Below are 13,911 nucleotides of genomic sequence, written 5' to 3'. Positions count from 1 at the left end.
TCCAGATCTCCAATCTTATAATTTTTAGTAGGCCCTTCCTTCCCCTCTCAAAGATAACTTGTTCTTCCTAATGTTTCTTGCTAACAACTCTCCACTGTCAGTTTTTCCTATTGCAATTATTCTGTTTAATGTCCTGGATGACTCATCAAACCTAGGTTTCTTTTATTATCCATTTTTATAGAGACTTTTCTGTTTTGGTGATTTTTTTTTTTTTTGTAAATGTGAATCTAGTGCATGTTTTACCACCCAGAATGATTGATGTTCTTCACTTAGCCTTGGGGCAGTTTCTGTGCCCATGAAGAGTTCCTTTGTTTCCCTTACAGGTTAGGGAACTCCCCTCTTGTCAGCACAGAGGTGGAAAAGGATTTGGGGGTCATCATTGACTCCAAGATGAACATGGGCCGGCAGTGTGGGGAGGCAGTTAGGAAGGCCAACCGCACCTTGTCATGCATCCACAGATGCATCTCGAGCAGGTCCAAAGAGGTGATCCTCCCCCTCTGTGCAGCACTGGTCAGGCCGCAGCTGGAGTACTGCGTCCAGTTCTGGGCACCGCACTTCAAGAGGGATGTGGACAACATGGAGAGGGTCCAGAGGAGGCCACTCGTATGATCAGGGGACAACAGGGCAGGCCCTACGAGGAGAGGCGACGGGACCTGAACCTGTTCAGCCTCCAAAAGGGGGATCTTGTGGCCTGTTATAAACTAGTCAGAGGGGACCAGCAGGCACTGGGGGAGTCCCTGTTCCCCCGAGCACTGCCAGGAGTGACCAGGAATAATGGTCACAAGCTGGCAGAGGGCAGGTTTAGGTTAGATATCAGGAGGCGCTACTTCACGGTCAGGGCAGCTAGGATCTGGAACCAACTTCCAAGAGAAGTGGTGCAGGCTGCTACCCTGGGGGGTTTTAAGAGGAGGTTAGATGCACATCTTGCTGGGGTCATTTGACCCCAGTATTCTTTCCTGCCATGGCAGGGGGTCGGACTAGATGATCTGCTCAGGTCCCTTCCAGCCCTAGAAACTATGAAACTATCTTACTGGCACACTTCAACCTTGTAAAGACGCATCTGTCTCCAAGGATGAAAAAAGATTGCACAGTTCATGCTGCTTGAGTTCTTGATACCTGTGCTAAAACTATTAATAAGACTACCTTTTGTGATGTAGGCTGCCTGTCACCTAAGAGGTGGACAATATCAACTCATTTCCCATGGGTCATAAAGAAGGTTGAACTAAACTCACTCTTGAAACCTGGTAGAAAGTTTGGTTTTCTCACCAGAGTCATTTAATCTCTTTAAAATAACCAACTTAATGTCTTTAGTAAGCCAGGAAGGCTAGTTTTTTTCCTTTCCAATACTTACTATTGAGACTTTTATTAGGTTTACTAAAATTATACTTGAAGAACATATCTATATACCTTTACCTGCAAAGGAATTGTTCCAACTAATGCAAAAGTCAGCACGCCTTGTGTCACAATTTCAATCAAGCCGTTTATTACCTCTACTTGCAGTAGATCAGTGAACACAAGTTCATCTGAGGTCTTCCAAACAGCTTGCATTTAACTTTTCTGTGCATGTGCATAGTAAGTGACTAGCTAGCATTTCAGCTGTTCCATCCCATTTATTTTGATGGATGTCAACTGGCCATCTTCTTCCACTTCAGTTCGTTCTTGTCCATTCTCGATGATTTTCCTGGTAGTGATTTTTCTGCCATTGACAACTTCGGTAGAAGTTGAGACTGATCTGAAATTGTTTGACCCATTAGTGTCACCTCCAAAGGACCTGCAGGAAAATGTAGTGTGCTCACCGGGTTGGAATGAACCAAATGACATAAATGACTGTGTAAAATCAGGAAACACATCAAAGCCAGCAAAGCCAGGTCCTCTTCTATGGTCTCTGTATCTGTTTTCACTACCATTCCCATTATTGTCAAGTGAACTGTCCCAGAAATCTTGTGCAAAGGGGTCCATTCCTCCAAAAAATTCCCTGAAGATCTCTTCCGGGTTACGGAATACATAATCAGAACCAAATGGGCTGTAATAGCCTCCAGTAGCACCTCCCCCTCCTCTCTGCCTACTTTCATTGGTAGACCTGTCATATTTGGAGCGCTTTTGGGGGTCTGATAAAACTTCATATGCTTCAGCTACAGCTTTGAATTCCTTTTCTGCCTCTTCCTTGTTGTTAGGATTCTTGTCCGGGTGCCACTTTAGTGCCAGCTTTCGGTAGGATTTTTTAATATCATCTTGCGAGGCATTTTTTTGCAGTCCTAGAACTTTGTAATAATTCACCATCCCAAATGGAAGGTGGATGGATTTGGAAGTGCTTTCTTTTCTCTTTCCTCTACGACACGGTGTCCTGAGGCATTCAGGAGCCAGGGAATCCTATTTCTGCTTGCTGCTTCTCACAGCCTACTGATGTTCCTCAATTTGTCTTTTGATTTGTTCAGTTCATCTTTGGGTTTGTTTAGTGCTTTGGTGTCATGAAGAAAAAAGTCATTTAAACTTACCCTTTGATTTTAAGACAATTACTGTTGAGCAGTGGACTGTGACATCAGAGGCAAGTCAGCCAATCATAATGCAGTTGACTGCAGTTCACATCTTTGCATACTTCAGTGGCACTGGTGCATATGATATACAAGTTGTCACAGGTGTCTCACACATTTATAAATATCATACTACATGCTTATGATGACGCAACTGTGAAATACAGTTCTCTGATGCCATTGCAGCTGTGACATGACTATATTGTATTGTATTCTGTTAGCCCAAAGTTTTTGAAGTATTTATAAGATATACACTAGAGCCACAATGCTCCTCTCACACAGGTGTAATGCCATTGATAATGATGAAGTAACTCCTGATTTCCTGTCATGGGCTATGAATACAGGATGGCCTGGGAGGCAGTGACTCTGAAAAGGATTTGGGATCACGATGACTAATCATCCGAACATGAGTTTCCAGGGTGATTTGGTGGCCAAAAGAGTTAGTGCAATCCATGGATGTATAAAAAGGGGACTATGGAGCAGGGAGGTCATGTTATCTCTGCATGTGAGGCTCTGATGTGACCAATCATTACAGGAATACTGGGTGTGTCTACACATGTGCTTTAATGTGCAGTAGCCTATTTTACTGCACATTAGAATGTCATGGGGAAGACCATGCTAATATACTAATTCACAGTAAAATTAGGCTGCTGCGCATAAAGCATCACTAAAGAGCAATGTGCTTTTGCAACTGTGCATTAGGACAGCCTAATGCTCATTTAGTTAATACCTCACATTAAAGGTACTAAACTTAACATGCAATAGCAAAAGTGCATTAATGAACGTGTAGACACACCCACTGTGTCTTGTCTGCGTGTCCATGATTCACAAAGAATGTTGATCAGTTAGATAAATTTCAGAGAGTGGCCATGGGAATAAATCATGGATTGAAAATAGGCCTCGTAGTGAAAGACTCACAGGGTCCCTGTTTAGCCTGCCAGAAAGGTTAGAGGGATAACTTGATCATAGCCTCTACATATCTACATGGGGAACAACAAATCAATAACAGGGGGACTATTAGTCTTAAAGGTTTAACAAATCCAATAGTATAATGGCCAGAAGTTCAAGCTAGACATGTTCAGACTAGAAATCGGAGACATCTTTGCGCAATTCAAAGTGAGGGCAGTTACGCATTGGAACAACTTTCCTCAGGCTGGAATGAATTCTCTATCATGGGCATTTTTTTCAAATGAGATTGCATATTTTCCTAAAAGATTTCTTTTACTTCAAACAGGAATTAGTTCAGGAAAGTCTTATGACCTAGATTCTCTCAGTGGTCCCCTCTGAATTTATAGCCTGAACAGCCTGTTTTTAAAAGACTTCAGCTCCTGTTTTTAAAAGACTTCAGCTTCCATTTCAACAGCAGAATCAGTACATGCACACCACTGTGTCCAGGTAATATGTGGTTATCTGAACCTTGATTATGTACATTCAGGGTACAACATTTGTTACATAGGATACTGCATCTGTTTCTGTCCCTTAAATTTGCAATGCCTTTAGGAAGTGAAAATTTCTTAGTATTACATTGATTAACTGAAGGTTTTGAATGTCCCTTTGGTAATTAGGACAATCAGAAATTAACTGTCTATGCGATGTCATCAACTCATATCAACAGCAGTATAAATTGCAAATCATTATGCCAGGTTACAAATTCTACACATTTGGAAGATAACAACAATCTTCCATGCTAGTGACTGCATAGTTTTCATTATTCTGACCACATGGTAACTCAATGGGTAAAAAGCAGAGAGAGACTAAAAAGGGACAGAAATAGAATAGAAATGATAGAGACTGAGGAAAGTGGGAGTCAGGGTTCCTGAAGCCTGGTTTCTTTTTTTTTTGTCACTGACTTGCTCATTCTCCCCCTGACTACTACTGCTTTGAGATCCTTGGATGAAAGATGCCTCTCAGGTACAAATTGTTTGATAGGAACAAAAATTTTCTGATGATCTCTTGAGTGCATGGTGGCCAGCTGCACTGCTGGTGCATACCCAGTATGTGGCAAGGCAGTAGACCCAAATGGGAAATGGCATCAGCCCCTGGAAAGTGGCTTCCCTCAAAGGAAGTGAAGGTGGTTTGAAAGCTGGCCTATTATGAGAGAGGGGCCTTGGGAGGAAAGATTTTCTTCTTTGTTTTGTTCTTTTGTGAGTTAGCGATGAGCCAGTGCTAGGGAGCAGCTTATCATGTAATATCTAGATCCAGCTATGAAAGTGCAGTGAAGCTCAAGAGACTGGAACACAAGGAAACATGGGGAACTTGCATCAAAGGAGGGTGAATTCATCAGACACTCAGTGTGATAATGGGGATTCTTGGGCTCTGCCTTCTTTACTGATGTGGCCTGACTAGCTGGAGAAGGAGTGTACTTTGGGGATTAAGTACTTTGGTGAAAGCTTTTCGTTCAGGAAACCATTCCATGCCACTGTGGTAAGTTAGGTTTCTACCCCTTGCATCTGAATTTGAAATTCAGATTGAGTCAGCAGATGAGGAGAAGTGTCCACGTAGTTACAAATGAAAGAATGGGACACAAAGAGAGCAGAAAGGTAGGACTGGCTGGATGTACTTATATGTAAACTCATGAGGTTCACCAGCCACTGGTGCCTAAAGTCCTTTTCCAGATTAAGTACAGAATGTTATTTTCTCACTTCCCTCCTCAGGATTGCACAGCTCCTGCAGTGATTGAGCAACTGTTTTTTATAGATCCATCATTCTTCATTGAGGAAGACTCCTTTCCCTTTCTTCTGTATGTTTTAAGAGGGGACACCAAGTTGTAAGATTCTTATGGCTGGGTATAGTATTAGGGTCCATACTCCAATATGCAGGACCTTGTCTTCCTACGGGGAAATGACCACACATGGGGCTTCAAGTGGAAACACTTGGTGGTTTTTTTATTGAGCTGGAAAATAAAATAAAGTGAATGTTGGCTTTCACTGCCTTGTGATCTTGCAACTGCTCTTGTGCTTAAAATAAATAACTAAAATCAACAGGATTTCATTTAATGCGCTGAAGTGTCAAACTGACCTGCCTGGAGAGTAGAGGCCTCTCTAATTGACTGATCATTCTGAATGTTCTGAAATTGTCTTGATGGATGTATTTCATTTCACTGTGGAACAGACTCCTCAGCTACTCACAGGATGCACCACAGGAAGGAATATGTCTTGCATACTAATCAACCCTTGACCATGTGGCAGCTCTTACAGCTGATATTGAGGGCAACTTTAAGAAATGAGAAAAGGTTGGAGTGGTCCTAGTTGACCTAACAACAGCCTATGACACAGTCTGACACCCAGACCTTTGGTATAAGCTACTTACTATGCTACCAAACAGAATTTTGCTTAACTTTATCAGGGAGAGGACCTCAGATTGGCCCTTTACTTTGAGTACATCATGCAGAAAGACCGGTTGTCACAAGAGACTCAGGAATGGAGTACCACAAGGCTCTGTCCTAGCTCCCACCCTGTTCAACATTTACGTGGCAGACTATGTAAGCCCCACATTAACTAAATACATGTATGTAGACAACCTGGCACTTGCTGCTGCCAGTAATCACATATCATCAATAGAGGTCAAATTGAATCATGACATGGAACTCCACTTCCTACCTAAAACAGTGGTGATTGAAGCTGAATATACAAAAGACCACTTCAACACTTTTTTACCTGAACAATCATGCCACAGATGCCAAGATAAGAGTTGTTGTGGAGGGAAAAGAGTTACCTTTCAAGAAGGCACCAACCTACCTGGGTGTCACTCTAGACAGAAGCCTAACCTTCTGCCACCACCTGGAGAAGTTGAGGCATAAGGTAACCTCCAGGGCAGCAGCCATTAAGAAACTAGCTGGTACAACATGGGGAGCCAACTTCTGTATCTTGAGAACAACTACATTAGCCATGGTTTGTGCACCAGCAAGATACTGCCTCCCTGTGTGGGCAAATAGCTCCCAGACCTGCAAACTGGACAGCGCCCTGAATTCTGCAGTATGAACAATAAGTGGCTGCCTGGTATACATGGAAAGAGAAAACATGTTCCTCTTGGCAGGAATCCCCCCTCATAACATCAAGAGGTCTGGAATACTGCTTGACTTGGCAACCAAAGCCCAGCAGGAAGATCATCCACTACATGACATGATTGAAAAATGTCCAACGCAGAAACTTCTAATAAGCAGAAAGCCCTTACCAGTATCTGCCAGAAGCATCACAGAGGAAGCAGGAGACACAATACTGTCAACATGACCCCAGAGAAGTGGGAAGTGCAATGGAATAACAACCACATCCCACTACATAACTACATATAACCACCATCCTCACACCTTCCTGGCCATACACTCCCACATAAGGCATGGGTAAACCGGAACTGACTGCAATTAGGCTATGGAAATTTCAACAAAATCAAACATAAAATGGACTTTATAAACTCACATCATGCTACTGTGGCAAAGGAGATCAGACAGCCCAGCATATACTGAGTGACTGCCCTCTATGTGGTTCTCCAGAGGGAGCGAACAGTCTGAAAGACTGCACTAATATTGATGGATCTACTCTTAAATGGTTGGAGGAATCAACTTTCTGAAGTCATAAGCAAGAAGAAGAGGCCTCTCTCATGAGATCAGGAGAGTAATACATTTCTCCTCTCTCCATTGGTGTTCTTCATAGAAGAGGTCCCATGAAGGCTGGGAAGAGAATTTCATGATCTATGTAATCCTTGGCCTCAGCTGATATCCTCATCCAATGAGTCTGATAGGACACGGTAGTTTTTGTGGTACTTGCCCACTAGAGGACAAAAGACCTACCAAAATCACCTCTCACGGGCTCCCAAACAGTGTTAGTATGTGGAAACAGCTTTTGGTCACCACCAGCAAGGGCCAACATTTTAAGGACTCTAGACAAAACTTCCAAAATATTCCTGTACTTAGGTCTAATGTGTCCTTTCTCTCTCATATCAAGGGGAAAGACTCAGTCAGAGGACAGTCAGGAGGCACGGCAGCAGATAGGCTAATTATACCCCACCTGCCCCTAGTTACCTCAGTGGTCCTGTCTATCAGTGACCCAGCTGGCCCCACACTCATCCTTCCAGACTCTAGCCTGGACCCCCTTGCTCCAGACCTTCTGGCTCCTGACCTCTTTGCTCTAGACTTGCCAGCTTCTCACCCACCTTGTTCCTGACTCTAGTCCAGACCTATATCTTCTGACAGCTGGCTCCTGGCTCAGGGCTTCAGTTTGATGATTGCCTGTGACCCAGTCCCTTATAGTCCCAGCTATATGTTCGGGACTCCCTGACTAGGGACTCCAGTCTGGATCCCTGTTTCCTTATCCTGGTTTGTGACTCTTCCACAGTGACCACTCAAATCTCAGTTCCTTATAGACCTCAGCCTCTCTGCCTGCCTGCTTCTGATCCCCTGGGCTGTGACCTTATAGAGTCAAGACCACCTACAACCCAGATGTACCCCTGTAGGAACAAACCTGAGCAACCTGTTGGGAAGATGCCAGTGCTCTTTTAGCCAAAATCTGTCCCACCAAAACCAATCCATCTTGACTGCAGCGGGTAGTACTACATATAGACAGAAGGAGATCATTCTAACATCTTCAATAGTGACATTGGAGCAGTGTCTCCTCTCAGAGTGGCCACAACACTTGCCTTGATGATGAGCATCCATAAAGTCTCAGACTCTCTGGCGCACTAGATTATCTGTTGTGGATGGGAGTGCATTTACCCATCTGAAATGGAGGAAGTGTTTTTCCACTGTCCTCCAGCACTGCCAGTCTGTCTGCTGCAGGCGTCAGAGATTAGCAGTGATCCAACTGAGGGCGACTGCTATAAGCCAGAAGGGATTGCAGAGGAAGGAGGAGGAGAGAAAGAGCAAGAGAGAGAAATCAGAGAAAGACATGGTTGCATTAAGTTACTAGACCCAAACTAACCAGGCAGCCCCATCCCTAGAAACCGAGGCTTTGAAATGAGAAATGTTTTTCGTATCTTAAATCTCAAGTACAAACAATAAAAACCAGCCCAGGCTGTGTTCTTTGAAGAGAAAGTACGAGTGACCTGAGCAGTGGTTATCAGCAGCGTCATTAAGATAAACCCTTAACATGATTTAAAGCATCCGAAACTGAAGGCAGCACTTTCAGATACTAACAAAATGGTCTGACATTGGGGATGAAAATCAATAGTAATCTGATGTCACTAAAAATACTCAAAAGTGTCCCATGGCTGATGGAGGTGAGATTAGTGTAAATATTTGTATTCTAATCAGTGGCACGCGAGGGCTGGAGGCGGCCTCTCTGTCTATTTAATTAATGGAGTGGCTTTTTAAAAGGATCCTAATCATATGTGATTGTATCTGCTTATCAACATTTTTGCTAATTAGATGATATGGAGGCAGTCGTTCTGCTAATTCCCTCATCCGAACAGCATATCCTGCACAGATAAAGTACAGTCTCTTTTTAATAAGAAACAATCATGAGACGGACTAACCTTAATGGTGCTTATTATCCTTGGATCTTGGGGGTTTTAACTCCCCTCCCTTTCCTTAGTTTCCTGCTCTAGCATGCCAGATGGGAGAGTGTCTGCAGCCCTTTCCCATCTCCCCCAGTTGCATTTTAAACATTGTCACACCATGGGGAAAGTGTCCTGATGACTGAGGGTCTCATATTATAGGCCCTCTCCAGTATGTTAGCACAAGCAGGCAAATTAATTCTTCTGGCCAATAGTGCTGGGACTGAAAAGTAGATTTGGATTAGAAATTAAGAAAAGAACCATCCCAAGCTGAGTCCTGAACCTTCGTCTAGCCCTACCGCTGACCCTTCACTTCCACCCAAATCCTGAGCCTCCAGTGATGGGCCCAGTCAAAGCTTTGCACACAATGCCAACAGACCCTGAACTTTACTCCCAGCCAAAGAGTTTGCTAGAGCTGTGAAAGCCGCTTTTTTGTTTTCTTTTGTTTTAAAAGGGGTTGGAGGGTCAGCACGCAAAGGGTTTATTGGCAGGCCAGCCATCCCGTGACAAGGCCTGGGCCCTTTTATCTGAAACAACATGAGTCCGAGACATTTGCTCTAAGTACTTTGACTATCCAAACAAACAAGGGTCACACTTCACTCCACCAGTCAAACTGTCATCAGATTCTTCACCCCACCGTGGCCCTCCCCCCCAGGGGATATTGTACACAGCTCCTTCCTGCCTTTCTAGAGGGGATCTCACGAGATGGTTTTCCTCAGGAGAACTGTTGGAATCTACTGTTGGGAGTGCGGGGGGTGCAGCTGGTCCTTACCCTGTGGGGAGTACGGTGTGCACCCTCCTGGAGCGTTAAAAAAAGATGAGATGCTGCCTGGAAAAGATGAGACAAACCTAAGAAAAGATTGACCCAGCACAGCTTTTCTTTTCTTCCCGAAACATAAGCAGCACCTCCATGGGCTTAACTTCTCCTAAACAGATCTAGCCTCCACATAGCCAAGCCAGCGAACGGGATAGACAGGAACCACAGGGATATGCGCTTGATGTGTTGTTTGGGAGGTCAGGAGTTTGCCTGCTGTTTTTGCAGCTGCAAACATTGTGCATAAAAGGTTTAAATGACATGGATTCCAGCCTGCCCCTGCTGTAGGAGTGAGAGGAAGTTTCTGTGTGTCCCATATGGTGATGTTCATGTATTAGCTGCTGGACGATAAAGTGCTGGGTCATGGGTGGCAAAGTGGTTGTTGTGAACATGAGGAAGAAGGGTAGTTCCAGAAGGCTGAATGAACTTGTGGATGCTCAAACTTGCTATGACATAAGGGTGAAAAGAGGATCCAGTTTTATTCAGGTTAAGCCTGAGTTGGGGTTGAGCCCCAAGCAAGATTTGATCTTGGAAACACTAATCTCTCAGGAATTTTGAAGACCAAGGGATTAGGGGACTATAGGCAGTCCTCGACTTGCAATGTTTCAAGTTACAACATTTCATACTTGCAACATTTATAAATTGACACCCTGTTTCAACTTTCTGACGTTGGTTTCAACTTTACAACACTTGATCTGACGCCACATCACACCAGCAAACAAGTTCATTGCATCACCCATCTCCCTGGAGAACATCTGTCCAAACTTCCTTGGGCACTTTCTTTAAGAAAGCAGATGACGCTCCAGAAAAACCTGCAGCCAAGACTCCTGAGAAGACTCCAGTCAAGGGCCCTTCAAAAAATCCAACCAAGAGCTCTTCTGAAAAGTCCAGCAAAGTCACCTCAAAGAAGTCCTTCCAAATCAATTGCTATTTACAATATAAATACATTAATGTAGCTATATTACTTATCTATAATGGATTGAGTACAGAATTCCTGGTTATTTTTGGTGAAAATAAGGTATTGGGCCATGGTACAGGAACCAATCCCCCATTATAACATTGTTTCCTATGGGAAAATTGGTTCTGAGTTACAACGTTTCAACTTAAGACATGGTTTTCAGGAACCAATTGTGTCCTAAGTCTAAGGACTGCCTGTACTCATATTCAAGAGATGGCTGTCATTTAGCCCTGGATCCAAGTTGTAGCTGTAGTGCTGTTACATTGAGAAATAACCATCTCTGAGATCATGTTGCGAGGGCTGGATATTTTCCAGAGGTGTTACTTGCCACTCGAAAGGGCATTTGTACATGGCTCGAGATTTCCCATTTATGCCACCACAATTGTGTTTGTGTTTGCATGAGTGGGCATGGCAGCTCTTAGCAGTGGCACCATAGTGTAGCTCTTTTACTAGGGCTGCACGTAGCCCAAGTATAACAACACTTAGGCTGTGGATTCTGGAGATTTGCCTGTTCTATCCTAGAGCCTTCTTTCCTCCAGGGTCAATTCTGATGAATAACAGAGTTCCCATTTTAAAAAAATAGTCCTTTCTCCTTGCCAGAGAGGGAGCTTTGCAAGGCTTCAAGACGATGTACCATCTGAACGGTAAATGCCAGCATTTTAAACTTCACTGTACAAAGTAGGGCACTGGATTTGAGATAACAGGTGGGCAATTTAAAGAGGATGGTTTTACTTTGGAGTGGGGAGTAGAGGAAGACAAAATTCCCACATCTAAATAGTCAGACACCACTGCCTAGGGCTTGCTTAAGGAAAACTTCTAAATGTGGCTGCTGCAGGAAGCTGGAAGCAGAGGAATTTCCATTCTTCTTCAGTGAAGATTTAGTCCAAGTTTATTGCTGAGATTAAAAGACTGAAGAATATAAATTGTAAATGTGATGACTTAAGAGCTCATAAATTCACTACACAACCCTGTTATAGAGAGAGCTTATGTGCAGTCTGGCCAGGCTCCCTAGTACTTGTAAGCATGCTCTCACAAACGCCACTTCTAAGAGCCCAGATGCAGCCTGTGTTGGCTTCAGTGCACTTATGTATACACAGAAATGAGGAACTGCCCACACTGGCACCTGGCACACAAGCATATACACCTAAAACTGCACACAGATTATTCATATGATGGGACACGTGCCCATATTTTAATTATGCAGCTCTTCTCTGCTGCCTGAGTTTTTTCCACATGTGCCAAAGTGCATAAAAAGCAGCCAGGCACTTCCTCTGGCTGTTTTGCAGCCAAATCACTAACAACCCTACAGAGAGATTCCCTTGGTGTAACTGAAGTGAGGCTGTGAACTGCTCAACCACCTTGAAGAGGACATTTATCCCTGTATAGTGAAGAACAGTGAGTAATGTGTCCCCTGCATTGGAGAGAAATGATTTGCATTTATATAACAACTGCCACCTAGGGTGCTTCAAGGGGGAAACTGTTATTACCCCCATTTTGTATGTAAGGAAACAGGCATTAAAGGAGTTGCTCACAGTCACCAGGTGAGTCAGCTGCATGGTCAGGTTTAGTGCTTTTGAACTGCAGATGTGGCATGAGGTCCCCATTCAAATGATCCAGTAGCCTTCCTCAAAAAGCAAAAATGCCCCCTCAGGTCCTGCCTTATTCCCAGCTGCAGCTTATGCTTTCTCATCAGTCTGACTTCACTTCCACCGTGAGGAGGATAAGGAGAGCTGTTCATATGAGTATTATATTTACTAGGTATTGCAGTGGCAGGGGGAGAGTTACCCATGGGGTTGCTGCTGGTCCCTTCCCACTCTCACTGGCCCTCAGAGTCTGAAGAGGCACAGAATTCAGAGCTCACCTGAGAGGCAAACATCCTTTCTTATAAGAACAATCTGACTTCTCTTGGGGAAACACCATTGGGACCCGTTGTATTTTCTTCTCTTACAGGAAAGATAAGCAATTGAAAAGCCAGTCTGCTTGATGGAAAGAGTCATTCTGATACTGTCCAATGTCAAAGATTCCCCTGTTGGCTGGTTATGGCTGACCAGGACAGCAAGAGCAAGGGATGGCATAGCTGAGAGCTGAGAAAAGGAGTTACTGCTTGGCATCAGAATGGAGCTCTCTTAGGATGGAAGCTGGCAGTCACAGTCAGGAGAATTGGGGGTGAAAAGTAGGAGAAACCAAGATGTCAAGTGAAAGGCTCCTGGCACTTTACTCTGTGGGAGCCTCTGAATCATTCACAGTAAAAATCCAGGTCCTGTTTCCTCTGCTTGGATGTTCAGAACCAGCTTTTCTGAAGGCCAGTGCTAGATGTTCATCCACACGTGTATCTAACGTGGGTACACACGTTAGATCTGACATTTGTAAGAACCTGTGTCTCTAAGTATGAGGTTCAGTTTCTGAGTGCAACAAAAGTACTGGGAGCCAGGTCTGCAAACATACATTTAAGCCGCCTTTCTGCAGCCCAAAATTGCCCACAGCATTTCCCTGCAAGAAGTGGGGTAAGTAGACTTCCAGGGGATTCTTGTTTAAAATGTCTCCTCTATAGAGGATCCAAGATAAAGGAAGGCAGCTTCCATGAATACAGGCCTGCTGTGCCAGTGGTGACACTGTATCTCAGAGGTGGCTGCCTCTTAGTGATCCTTTGTACATACATTAGGTAGCAAAGCAATTTTGCATTGAAGATGTTTTATAAGTGTGTCCTATTAATAAGGCATTGGGGCATGTCTGGTATAGTTTCCTAGACTCTCTTTCATCGTAGGGAGTCTTTTGCATAAAGAATCAGGGTGGGGAGAAAGGCCATTTTACTTTTTAAATCACTTTAATTTGTTTTTATGTAAATTCTACGCATGGAGGGTGTGTGTGTGTGTTTAATGTCTGCAATCTGCAGAGCTGGTTTTGCAAATAAACAAGCCAGGGCTCTGGGTCCCAGGCCACTGGGGGCCTCCAAGAGGCTAAGTTAGTTCAAGTAAGCCAATATGTAGATGGCAGGGAAGAAATAGGGGCAAGCCATGTGTTACCTCTGCCTGTGCTCCCCACAAGGCTCTGATAATCTCTGTGTGTGTGGAACTGGATCTATGCACAACTGCATATGTCTTAGTGTATTGTGTAAATGGAAC

The 13,911-nt window shown here is 43.9% G+C and overlaps 1 protein-coding gene across 1 annotated transcript; it reads right to left on the bottom strand.

The window, feature by feature from the left end:
* Window positions 1–1,584: 1,584 nt before the first annotated feature.
* Window positions 1,585–2,280, bottom strand: DNAJB8 (DnaJ heat shock protein family (Hsp40) member B8). Its single transcript, XM_090022101.1, has one exon. It carries the CDS (start codon window positions 2,278–2,280, stop codon window positions 1,585–1,587), a length of 696 nt encoding a protein of 231 aa, XP_089878227.1.
* Between the last annotated feature and the right edge of the window lie 11,631 nt (window positions 2,281–13,911).

Source organism: Crocodylus siamensis, chromosome 11 (assembly GCF_052110815.1).
Source record: "Crocodylus siamensis isolate JL-2025a chromosome 11, ASM5211081v1, whole genome shotgun sequence".
Lineage (NCBI taxonomy): Eukaryota > Metazoa > Chordata > Crocodylia > Crocodylidae > Crocodylus > Crocodylus siamensis.
The sequence above is the reverse complement of the archived record's forward strand: the minus strand, read 5'-3'. Positions and strand labels throughout refer to the sequence as shown.

What these genes read in the sequence shown, in the direction of transcription:
- DNAJB8 (XM_090022101.1), bottom strand. Translation starts at nt 2,280, where the DNA reads ATGGTGAATTATTACAAAGTTCTAGGACTGCAAAAAAATGCCTCGCAA.